The sequence below is a fragment of the Narcine bancroftii genome, chromosome 4, assembly GCF_036971445.1.
Source record: "Narcine bancroftii isolate sNarBan1 chromosome 4, sNarBan1.hap1, whole genome shotgun sequence".
Taxonomy (NCBI): Eukaryota; Metazoa; Chordata; class Chondrichthyes; order Torpediniformes; family Narcinidae; genus Narcine; species Narcine bancroftii.
Genome location: NC_091472.1, coordinates 296,403,293 through 296,416,281, shown reverse-complemented (window position 1 = coordinate 296,416,281; position 12,989 = coordinate 296,403,293). Strand labels below are relative to the sequence as shown.

At 41.6% G+C, this 12,989-nt stretch overlaps 1 protein-coding gene across 5 annotated transcripts in view; it reads left to right on the top strand.

Annotated features, from left to right (window-relative positions):
- Window positions 1-12,989, top strand: part of galnt13 (polypeptide N-acetylgalactosaminyltransferase 13) — a 256,909-nt gene that overhangs the window by 171,722 nt on the left and 72,198 nt on the right. For all 5 annotated transcript variants that reach the window (XR_011356763.1, XM_069935526.1, XM_069935525.1 and 2 more), the window contains one exon: window positions 3,707-3,887. Coding sequence is in view for 4 of the 5 variants with exons in the window: in XM_069935526.1 (XP_069791627.1) it covers window positions 3,707-3,887 (181 nt within the window). In the remaining variant the exon portion in view is untranslated. The remainder of the gene's footprint in view (window positions 1-3,706; window positions 3,888-12,989) is intronic.

Here is a 12,989-nt window from a genome sequence, read left to right as displayed (position 1 = left end):
ACTCCATTATTTCCTGAGATTCTCTTAAGTTTTTATCCACTTTAATATATTATCCAGAAGTGTTTTTGAATGTTTTGAATCTCCTTCTACTACCTTCTCAAGAAATGCCTTTCAGATCTCGGTAAAACAAAATTCTTTCTTCTCTGGTTCTTAAATCCTTGATCTGATGTCATCGATTCCTCTACCAGTGGAATCACTTCCTTTTTACTTTATCAAAGCCCTTGAGGATTATTAAATATATTTCGATTTAACCTTGCACTTATTTAAAGAGAATAACCACAGCTTCTTTAGTCTCTCCAAATTATTAAAATGTTTTGGCCCTGAAGCATTGCACTAAATCTTTTGTGTAGCTCCTCTGGGATTTTGATTTTTTTTGAGTGTGAGGCCAGGATTGAGGTTTAAACAATGTTTTATGAAAAAGAGAGGGGGGAGGGAGGGGAGGGGTTCTCCCGTGTTATCTTTATTGCCAACTATCTGCAAATCAGATTGGCAGGGTGGTCTGCTGGCGGATGGGAAAAACAGCATCACAGGGACAGTATGACAGTTGGAAATGTTGGAATGGATGATGAGCGTTTGACTGGATGGGAGGGAAGAAAATTTTGGGTCTTCTGAGATGGAGATGAAAGAGGTCAGAGGTTTGATATAGGGACTGCTGGAGGTTCAGCCAGCTATGGTAGTGAGTTCAAAATTTTGTGGAGGATTCTAAGTGAGAGCAATGTGCATATATAGGTGCAGCATGCAGGCAGATGGAATCAGTCTTGTGAGTGGAGAGAGCAAAATTTGCATTTCTAAGGCATTCTCATGAATGGCTTGGCTTCATCTCTTAAAATTTAACAGAAAATATTCCAAAGGTTGTGAGCAAATTATCTTTATTATCTGAAAGTGAATTCAGTATGTTCTTACAAAAATGTTTGATCGATAATCAAATTGCATTTTTGTCTTAATCGTCCTCACCAAGGCCTTTGACTATGTTAGTCACTCAGGCCTATTCCATGTCTGAAAACGTCTTGGCTGCCCTGACACACTACTGTCCATCATTGTCCAGTTTCACAACAACATGCAGGCCACTGTCCAATTCGATGGCTTGAGATCAGAAGAGTTCCCAATCCACTGCGGCGCAAAACAGGGCTGCGTACTCGCCCCAGTTCTATTTGGCATTTTCTTCTCTGCTCTTCTGTGCCATGCCTTTCCGGAGGCTTCAGCCATGGCCCTGCACACAAGGAGCTCCAGAAAACTTTTTAATCTATCACAGCTTTGGGCCAAGACCAAAATCAGAAGAGTTATGATTTGAGAACTGCTCTATGCCGATGATGCTGCCTTCGTGGCTCACTCCCAGCCAGAGCTGCAAGCGTTGTGCGATGCATTTCATCTGCCTGCACCAAATTTGGTCTGAAAATTAGCTTGGGCAAGACGGTCACCTTTAGCCAACAAACCCACTCCATCAATTACCATCAATGGGTCAGTGCTCACCAAAGTAGAGAAATTCTGCTACTTGGGATCCACTATGAAAACAACAAACTCATTTGACGCAGAACTGGACACATGCCTGGGAAAAGCATCCACTACCTTCAGATGCCTCCATGTCTGCATGTGGGATAACTGCCACCTTTCCACCGAGTTGAAGATCCAAGTCTACAAGGCCTGCATGCTGAGTACTCTTCTCTACGGCTGTGAATCCTGGGTCACATACAGAAAGCAAGAACATCAGCTTAACGCATTCCATTTCCGCTGCCTCAGATCCATTCTAGGCTACTCATGCGACAGAGTCACAAATGTCCAAGTCATGGAGAAGACTGGAAGTACGGACCTCTAGTCAATCATCAGCGCTTGCCGCCTACGGAGGACTGGCCACATTGTCCATATGGAGGACGGCCAATTGCCCAAAGATGTCCTCTATGATGGGCTACCAGATCCTCCCCGTCCTGTTGGCCGCCCATGACTTCGCTACAAAGACGTAATCAGATGCAATCTCCAGTCATTCTATGTCAACCATACTGTCTGGGAGGACCTCGCACAAAATCGCACTGCATGGCATTCCGCAATTTGCAGTGGCACATCACAATGTGCCAACAACTACAAAGAGTTCTGTGAGGGCAGACGAGCTACAAGGCACCGTGTTAATCTTCGCTCGCGAAGGGATGGGCCACGATGATGATGACCATTTTTGTAAAGGATGATGTTTGGAACATCTTATGCTCAGAGTTTTAAAACATAATCGTTGAAAGAAAGGTGTTTTCCTAAAGTAGTTGAGTTCATTTTCAGATTTGAAGACAAAGAAAATCTGAATTTTGATTGGGGCTTTTCTTGTGTGTGCAAAAAAAAAACATAGCCTCCAACCTGAGAGCCAGGAAAGGAAGATGGAAAATAATACTGTTTTCAGATCTCAATGCTTATTTCCATCCTAGTCTGGTATTGAGGTAGCTCTGGTCAAAGTCATGAATGGGAAACTGTGCGACATTGACAGAGATCAGTGATAATTCTTGACCCGCTTTTGGTCTCTAACACAGTTGATCACATCATCCTTATTCCTGTCTGAGCATTCTTACACCATTACCAGCAAAATCTCTCTTCTCGTTCCTACACTATTACTCATGTATCTCCTGAGGATCCATCTGTAGACCGTGCCTTTTTCTCATGTATATTGTGACAACTTCAAGTCCAGATATCACTGATGACATTTCATCACCCCCTCTACCTTACTGCATTGTTAGTAATGGCAGAGCTGACTGAAGAAGACAAGCGTCTATGACGAAATTTATCACTGTCCTCAACAGCTGCCTGAGGTAGATTCAAAATGTTCCCAGTCTTGAAGGTGCCTTTGATCCTGAGTTCGGGTTTGGAGCACATCTTTAAATCCTTGCTGCTTGTACTAGTGTAACTTTCACATTTTCCATTGTTAACCAAATTATGGTCTCATCGAACTCACAACAGACTTCCAAGTTCTATTCCTGGTGAACTTGCCACTTCAAAGCTCTCTTAGCACAATACCGTCACAGCACCAGCGGCCGGGGTTCAAATCTGGCGCTGTCTGTTAAGGAGCTTGTACATTCTCCCCCTACCCACATGGGTTTTCCCCGGGGGCTCCGGTTTCTAAATGTTCCAGGGTTTGTCAGTCAGTTGGGTATAATTGGGCTGCACAGGCTCATGGGCCAAAATGGCCTGTATGTCTAAATATGCTCTAGGTCTTAATTTAATTCAAATATTTAAAATTTAAATCTTCATCTCCTAATCAATTGCTTTGCAATGTGTTATAAAAATTATTGGAGATTCTGCTTCTGTACAAGATTTATTTATTTGTTTACCTTTGTACATATCTTCTTGAGTACAGTCTTTTACATTACTAATAAATGGTGATTCTGCCTCACCCGCAGGAAAAAGAGTCTCAGTGTTGTATATGTCATGTTTGCATTCTGACAATAAATCTGAACTTTAAACTTTGAGAATTTGAAAAGCAAAAGCCAGTCTGTTGATCAGGGAAATTGGAACTTCATGTTTGATAACCTTAACTTGGAAGTGCTAGGCTATTGCTGTTTGAAAGGCAACATGCTGAAGGGATGCTGATTGTTTACTTCACTGTATAAACTGAAATTAAAAATGTAACCCAAGGCTTAAACATGATGTAAAATGGTACCATTGGTCTTCTGATCTGTCTTTATATTTATTATTTTGGTGAAAAAAAACCCATAAATTTTATGTATTTTCTTAGATATGGCAATGTGGTGGTTCCTTGGAAATTGTTACTTGTTCTCATGTTGGCCACGTGTTCCGTAAGGCAACTCCATATACATTTCCTGGTGGTACTGGGCATATCATTAACAAGAACAATCGACGTCTGGCAGAAGTCTGGATGGATGACTTTAAGGACTTCTTCTACATTATATCACCAGGTACTCTTGATCCTTACAAGAATGTTTTGGTTCGATGTAGCCTGAGTATAGATTTGAGTTTTTATGTAATCTGTTTCTAAAAGTTATGATATTTTTGCTAAATTATGCATATAGGTTTGCATGTTTCATTTTCTTATTTGCTGAATCAATTTTGGATTTACTGGTAAAGATGAGTAATATAGAACTTCTGCAGGTTAAAACTGTTTCTAAAGTGTAGTATGCCAATATTATGCATTCCTCTTTTTCAACTAAAGGTTATTTTGTTCAGTATTTGTCTCCCATAGTATACAGATGGATCTTAATAATAGATAAAGCCACTGTAATGACATACAGATAGGGATCGTGTCCATTTAGACCATCAAATATGGTCATAATATTTGAGAATAGGAACGACTTCTGGATTTAAAAGTTGTGTCATGGCTTTGAAGTCAAAAATAGGCTGGGTGTTAGTACTGTTGAGAATTTTACCAATCCTCAGTGCATTTGCATTAAGAAAAGTGTTGAAAGTACTGGCTGGGCTGGGTGGAAATTCTGAAATCTAATGCTGATTGTATCCCAGGAGCACTGCAAAGTTTGGTGAGTGGAACTGTATAATGATCATAGAGTGGATGGGGAAGTGGATGGTGGTTTAAGGTTGAATGGTTAGAGTTGGGTGGGGATTCATTGTGGGTGGCTCTGGGGGCATAACAGCCTTTTATGGAGAAGGAATGAATTGGACTTTGGAGAGAGAGAGAGAGAGATGGAAATTTGGATGGGGGATAGGCTGCATGATAGGCAGCTCAGAGGAGGGTGGCAGTCAGGATTCCAGTGCGATTGGGAGATTGTCATTTCTGTGTGACATTGGGCCTGGATAAACTCATTTGAAAGACTTGCCTTACACGAATGTCTTTTCATGTGTAAAAGTTAAAACACAAAATTCTGGAGAAACTCAGCAGGTCAAACAGTGTCTTTTATCTTTCTTCTTCTTTGGCTTGGCTTCGCGGATGAAGATTTATGGAGGGGTAATGTCCACGTCTGTTGCAGGCTCGTTTGTGGCTGACAAGTCCGATGCAGGACAGGCAGACATGGTTGCAGCGGTTGCAGGGGAAAATTGGTTGGTTGGGGTTGGGTGTTGGGTTTTTCCTCCTTTGTCTTTTGTCAGTGAGGTCTTCTTATCTAGCAAAAGTAAAAATACATAACCGATGTTTCAGGCTTCAGCCCTTTATTAAGGTATGGAAAAATGTCAGCAGGCATCCAAATAAAAGAGTTGGGGGGGGCAGGCGTGGTTGTAAAGGCAGGAGGTAACAGGTGGAAAAAGGAGGGAGGGGATAGCAGCAAGCAGGGGGAGGATGGATGTCTAGATGAATAGAGAGAGAAAGGGGGGAGGGGAAGGAGAGCTGGAAGGGGAGCTGAGGTGGGGATGGGGGTGAGGAGAGCAGGTTAGCAGAAACCAGAAAAGTCAATGTTAATGCCATCTAGGTGTTGTTCCTCCAATTTCCAGGTGGTCTTGGTGGGATAGTACATGCGTTTCTTCTTGTGGTTGTTCCAGGAGAGAACACAGATCATCAATTAGTGGTGGCTCCCAGAAATATATGTTTCAGTTTATTAATTAAAAAAAATAGACATGTAGCACAGTAACAGGCCCTTCCAGCCCACAAGCCTGAACTGCCTGAATGCACCAATTGACCTATAAACCTCATACATTTCCTGAACATTGTTCCATTTTATAACTTAACTGTACATATTGGATTGTATTGCCCTAAACAATGCAAGGCAAGATCCAGTAAGTCCAGCAAGTACTAATTACCATGCTAATAATTAGTTATATCAATGAAGTGCAGCCATTCAGTGGTTATACAAAAGAAGTCCAAAAATCCAGAAGCCAGAAGTCCCGACCACTCGAGAGTCCAGACTTTTTGAAAACTCTCGAACCTTTTATATTAACCAGGTTTTTGTGTGTGTGAGTACAGACGTCAGTGGCACCGATGCACAGGGGCATTTTTATTTCTCTTCAAAACTGCTCATTTTCATGAATGAAGCATGCTGAATTTGCTAATGAATAAACTGTCAAAATTTCCCTGTTCATCTCTTCTTCATTCCTCCTTAAATTTGAAATTTAAAAGTACTGCCCGAGAATCTGGAAAATCCAAAAATTCAGACCAACCCAATCCCCAAGCAGTCTGGATTTTCAGACTTCTAATGCATTACTGGAGCATCCAGTCATAGGGTGGCCATTCCAAAGGAGGACATGGTCATTGTTTACTGCATGAATATATTATATATATATATACATATATATATATATATATATATCACACACACACAGACAGACAGACACAGACAGACACACACACACACACACACACACACACACACACACACACACACACACACACACACACACACACACACACTGTGTTTTCAATACCGTTTAAGTCTAATTAAAATAATTTTAAAACATATTATGTTAACCTATGACCATGTCCTCCTTTGGAATAGCCACTCTAATTTTATCCAGATCATGGTTCCAAGGCCTATATTGCTCCTTAATGTTCTTCTTTGGCTTGGCTTCGCGGACGAAGATTTATGGAGGGGGTAAAAAGTCCACGTCAGCTGCAGGCTCGTTTGTGGCTGACAAGTCCGATGCGGGACAGGCAGACACGGTTGCAGCGGCTGCAGGGGAAAATTGGTTGGTTGGGGTTGGGTTTTGGGTTTTTCCTCCTTTGCCTTTTGTCAGTGAGGTGGGCTCTGCGGTCTTCTTCAAAGGAGGTTGCTGCCCGCCAAACTGTGAGGCGCCAAGATGCACGGTTTGAGGCGTTATCAGCCCACTGGCGGTGGTCAATGTGGCAGGCACCAAGAGATTTCTTTAGGCAGTCCTTGTACCTTTTCTTTGGTGCACCTCTGTCACGGTGGCCAGTGGAGAGCTCGCCATATAACACGATCTTGGGAAGGCGATGGTCCTCCATTCTGGAGACGTGACCCATCCAGCGCAGCTGGATCTTCAGCAGCGTGGACTCGATGCTGTCGACCTCTACCATCTCGAGTACTTCGACGTTAGGGATGAAAGCGCTCCAATGGATGTTGAGGATGGAGCGGAGACAACGCTGGTGGAAGCGTTCTAGGAGCCGTAGGTGATGCCGGTAGAGGATCCATGATTCGGAGCCGAACAGGAGTGTGGGTATGACAACGGCTCTGTATACGCTTATCTTTGTGAGGTTTTTCAGTTGGTTGTTTTTCCAGACTCTTTTGTGTAGTCTTCCAAAGGCGCTATTTGCCTTGGCGAGTCTGTTGTCTATCTCATTGTCGATCCTTGCATCTGATGAAATGGTGCAGCCGAGATAGGTAAACTGGTTGACCGTTTTGAGTTTTGTGTGCCCGATGGAGATGTGGAGGGGCTGGTAGTCATGGTGGGGAGCTGGCTGATGGAGGACCTCAGTTTTCTTCAGGCTGACTTCCAAGCCAAACATTTTGGCAGTTTCCGCAAAGCAGGACGTCAAGCGCTGAAGAGCTGGCTCTGAATGGGCAACTAAAGCGGCATCGTCTGCAAAGAGTAGTTCATGGACAAGTTTCTCTTGTGTCTTGGTGTGAGCTTGCAGGCGCCTCAGATTGAAGAGACTGCCATCCGTGCGGTACCGGATGAAAACAGCGTCTTCATTGTTGGGGTCTTTCATGGCTTGGTTCAGCATCATGCTGAAGAAGATTGAAAAGAGGGTTGGTGGGAGAACACAGTCTTACTTCACGCCATTGTTAATGGAGAAGGGTTCAGAGAGCTCATTGCTGTATCTGACCCGACCTTGTTGGTTTTCGTGCAGTTGGATAATCATGTTGAGGAACTTTGGGGGACATCCGATGCGCTCTAGTATTTGCCAAAGCCCTTTCCTGCTCACGGTGTCGAAGGCTTTGGTGAGGTCAACAAAGGTGATGTAGAGTCCTTTGTTTTGTTCTCTGCACTTTTTTTGGAGCTGTCTGAGGGCAAAGACCATGTCAGTAGTTCCTCTGTTTGCGCGAAAGCCGCACTGTGATTCTGGGAGAATATTCTCGGCGACACTAGGTATTATTCTATTCCTTAATGTTACACATGACCTAAAAGGTCACTTTATGGCCATTGTGCTCCTTTGTTCAGATCCCAGTGTAGATTATTGAAAGTTGAATTTGGTTTAAAACACTACAGTGTGGAATAAAAAAATACCATTCTTATCCAGTCTGACTGATAAATAACTCTGCCTGTATGATTTATTCTCAACACCCTCCTGAATCGGCTAGAGACCCATCCAATTCCGTCAGATCACAATATGCACAGAGTGCTGCAATTCAGAGTGATCTCTAACTCCCCATCTCAGGACAACTGGGGAAGGTCAATAAAGTCTTGCCAGAGATGCTTATTTGTTCTCAAAGTATTGTTCTTAATATTACAATTAGCAACTTTGCTATATTTTTGTATTTTGTTAAACAGTGGATCATTTATAACATTGAAGTTTAATGCTTGAGAATTATACAACACAGCTTGCAAATTTATCATGGTCTGATATTTGTTACTTGTAGATTTGCTCATTACTTAAAAAAACATTAATGATCAAGTGAAGGCTTGTTAACATTAGTGCTATAATTGATTGTTTTCTCATATAAGTTCAGTAGTAAGGATAATAGAAAATTGAATAATTATTTTTCTACTTCCCTAATGAGGTTATGAATGTTGAATCTTGTGGAATGAACAAGATATAGTTTGATGGCTAAGTGGGGAATGCAATTTAGTTGATTAAGGCTCATGTCGTGGTTATTATATAATGGAGCTAACTTTCGTATCAAGCAAAAATTCAGAGAGCAGTCATTACTGGCCTCAGAAATATTCCATAGCATTTATTTTAAAACACAGCCACTATTGTCCTGCAGATGTATACTTCAGTAATCTTTCTTCGTGGACCACAATAAGATAAATGATCGGTTAACTTGCTCTTTAATAGTGTTGTCTGACTAAGAAAAGGCATCTTACTTTTTAATCTATACTGATAAAACCTTTATCATACACTCAATCTTAACATCATAGTAATAGCATTATGTGGTACATTAATTTTCTTTTTAATTCATTTACATAGTTTTGGAGAGAAAACAGAGAATGATTTCCTTACCAAGTTTCAAAATGAAGGTTGTCAGAACTGCTAAATTTATTCTGCAGTGTGGTACTTTTAAAAGACAGCAGTAAATATGGTGGATGACCTGCCCATTACAGAAACAAATGAGGAATACCCTTAGGGTAGGGTTAAAATTATGATTTGTTTCATAATTCTGTGGCAATTTCTTCAACACATGGCATGAATAAAGATCACATTTTAATTGAACTTTTCATTATGTCAAAGATGGAATGCTATTGAACCACAACTTAGTATTTTGTTTATTTCTACATGGAATACTAGCACCATTGACAGGAGCTGTGTAGCTATGCTGCACCTTGAACTTGAAACACCGTGGACCTTCTGGTGAAATCTGATCTACGCTAATGGTGGGGGTTCCAGAATTTTATTCTGGTAACCTGAAAAAAATAATATATTTCCAAGTTTGAAATATGTGCATTTTTGGAAGGTGCCTTATAGGTAATTGCATTTCCTTTTGTAAATTGCTCTCATACGTCTAGGCAGGAGAGGAAGCAGGTGGAGAGTATTCCATCACACTGCTCTGAAGTGGACCTGGTGTAACTGAGCCAAACATTAGTGAGGAGGTGCTATGTAACAGCATTGTTAATAATACCTTCTATCACTGTGATGTGGAGAGTAGACTGACAGGGCAGCAGAATGATAGGGTAAACGATAGGGTAAACCTGGGGAATTTTTCACATTTCTAAATCAATATTAATGTAATACTCCTGCTGGAGTAGTTCACCTGAGGTAGAGCTGACTTTGGAACATCGTTTCAGCTCAATGTGCATTAAGGTGTGAGACCCATTGGACCATTGTGTCAACCCATCTGAACGAACTTTTTCAAAATGTGCAAGGGTGAGTGAGCTAACCCTACCACTCTGACATTATTCTGTGAGGTTTAGTGGGTTCGGAGTGACAGCAAGGCCTCAATTGTGTGCTACTGAGCCTCAATCAACTGAGCACCCTTACAGTTAACAACTGACAAATAGTTTTGGCCAACCAAACCATGATGCTATTATAAACTAATCCCACCTTCCTTCCTACTGCACTGTTTGTGTCCTTTCTAAATGTCTCTTAAGCATTGGTGTTACATTCGCTTTTAAAAACTCTCTTTCCAGGCACCTACCAATTCCTGTGTGGGGGGGGAAAAAAAACTTGCCTTGCAAATTTTTTCTTAAACTTTTTCCCCCTTCCCTTTTCATCTTAAATCTAATCCCTCTAGTATTTGACATTTCAACCCTGGGATAAAGACTGACTATAGTACTAATTTTTTTTAATACTTCTATAGGATTTCTACACTTGCTCAGAAGTTCAAAAGAACATGATCTTAAGTTTGTCCAACATTTCCTTACAGTGCAATCTACTCAGCATCCCAGTCAACTTATTCTGCAGTCTTTCCAAGGCCTCCAAATCCCTTATTATGGAGCAGTGGTTCTCAACCTTTTTCCTTCCACTCACATACCACTTTAAGTATTCCCTATGCCAGTGGTGGAATATGTGCTGGCCAGCTGCATCACGGTCCAGTATTGGGGCACCAATATCTTGGAGCATAAAGCCCTCCAAAAGGTAGTGGTCTCGCAGCGCAGTACATCACAGGCATAACTCTCCCCACTATCAAGGACATCTAAAGGAAATGCTGGTGTTGGAGAGAAGCAGGAATCATTAAGGTTCCAGAACACCCAGCACACGCTGTGTTCTCACTGCTGCCATCAAGAAAGAGATATAGGTGCCACAAGACTCGCACCACCAGGTTCAGGAACAGCTGCTACCCCTCCACCAATGGACTCCTCAACGGCAAATTCAATCAAGGACTCATTTAAGGATTCCTGCGCATTTTATTGATGTTTTTATTCTCTCTGTATTGTGCTGTTTCTTAACTGATTACCAGTTCTTTATTTGTTTACATATAAAAAAAAGTATTCCCTATGCCATAGGTTCTCTGTTAGTCAAGGATTGCTTAAGGTGGAAAGAAAAAATTTGAAAACCACTATTTTAATCGTACCTAATTTACTCGTTATGAGCATGGTTTCATAACTCCAAAGAAAAATGGGTCAATGACAATTTTTCACAGGCAAAATATTTCAGTAACAATTGGGTTTAGAGCAGAGATTTTCAAACTTCCCTTCCCATTCACATACCACCTTAAGCAATCCCTTACTAAAGTGGTGTGTTAGTGGAAAGAAAAAGGTTGAGAACCATTGTTATAGAGCATTGGCCTGAACTGCAGACAATACTCTGAATGAACTTCACAAAATTTTACGGATGTGCTGAACTGTATTGCATTCCGGATTTCATGATTACCAGGCTCCGCCCCATCCTGTGACTGTACCTGTGCCCTCCCTCTTTTAACCTTGTATAAAGCCTCCATCACCCTGACCCTTCCCCAGAAATCCTGGGTCATGGCATAGGATGAGGTCCTTGTCCATTGTGAGTAAAAGCCTGTTGATCAGTGACTCAGTCTCCTCCTCAATTTTGTCAATTCTTTTTAGCAGTTTCACCACAATATAATTGAACAAGGAAATCTGCGGATGCTGGGGTCCAAGTGCATTACACAAATGACCTGGAGAAACCCAGTAGAACTTCTCCAGCAAGTTTGTGTATTGAAGAAGTTCTATGAATTTGCAATATGACTTTCATGCTCAATGTCCCAACTGTTGAAGACAAACATCTCTTACACCTTCTTCGCCATTCCACGTACTTGAGTTGCCTATTTCAGGGAGCTATAAAGATGCACCCTTAGTCCTCTCTGCACATTAATGCTCCTAAGTGTCCTGCCACCTCCTTTCTTCTTGCATTTGACCTCTAACAATGCGGCATCTTACACTTGTCTGGATTAAACTATGCTTGCCGTTTCTCTAATTTCCAGCTGATCTATGTCCTACTATATCTTTGATAACCTTCCTCTTATCCACAACTCCACCAATTTTCATATCACCAGCAGACCACCTACATTTTCAATGAAATGTTAATATCTATCGCAAACAGCAGAGGTCCCAGTACTGATCTTTCAAGTCAAGTCAAGTTTATCTTCATCTGATTATACAAATTCCTCCTGACAAAACAGCGTTCTCTGGTCATCGGTTTAAAAACATGCAGGCACACAACCAGACATAACACGCATACAGACAAATAATACATATGCAGGACAAGTGTTATATCTGTAAAAGTAGTTAAATAAACTTTGTTTTGTACAAATAAGAGTCTCAGATGGTTAGTGTGAGCAGTTCCTTTGGTCATTCAGCATTCTCACTGCCCATGGAAGAAGCTGATCCTCAGCCTGGTGGTGCTGGCTCTGATACTCCTGTATCTCTTCCCCAATGGGAGCAGCTGAAAGATGGTGAGTGCAGGGTGGAAGGGGTCCTCGATGATTTTGTGTGCCCTCTTCAGACACAGTAGCTCCTGTCAATTGTGGTGGTGGGGATGGGGGGGTGGGGGGGCGTGGAAATCAAAGACTCCAGTGATCCTCTCTGCCACTCTTATGGTCCTGTGGATTGACTTCCCATCGTACCACACTGTGATGCAGCTGTCCAGGGCACTCTTGATAGAGCTCCTATAGAAGGTTGGCATAATGGTGGCCAATAGCTTTGCCTCACATATTTAGCATTGGGACCACTGATTGCACACAGTGTATCTTATTGCTGAAAAATATCCACTGTATCTTCTTCACACCTAGGAAACAAGTGAAATCCTTATCTATTTCAACTCTTTAATCTTTGTTCTGGAAAGCTGAAGTGAACAGCACTTTTTGCATCAGTGTGCGAGGTTATTTCCATGGTGTGCTTTTTTGTCTATCTAAACAGGATTGCAGTTCCAAAATAGTTGTTATAACAAGTTAGATTTTACAAGGCTTGTCAAAAAATACAATAGAATTAATCTTTGAAACAATGCGTGTGCATGTTTGCAACTTGAGCCATGTTCCGCAATCCTTGCCAATGGCAATAAACTACCACTTTCCTTGTGCACAATCACTCATGAAGGATGAACACCAACA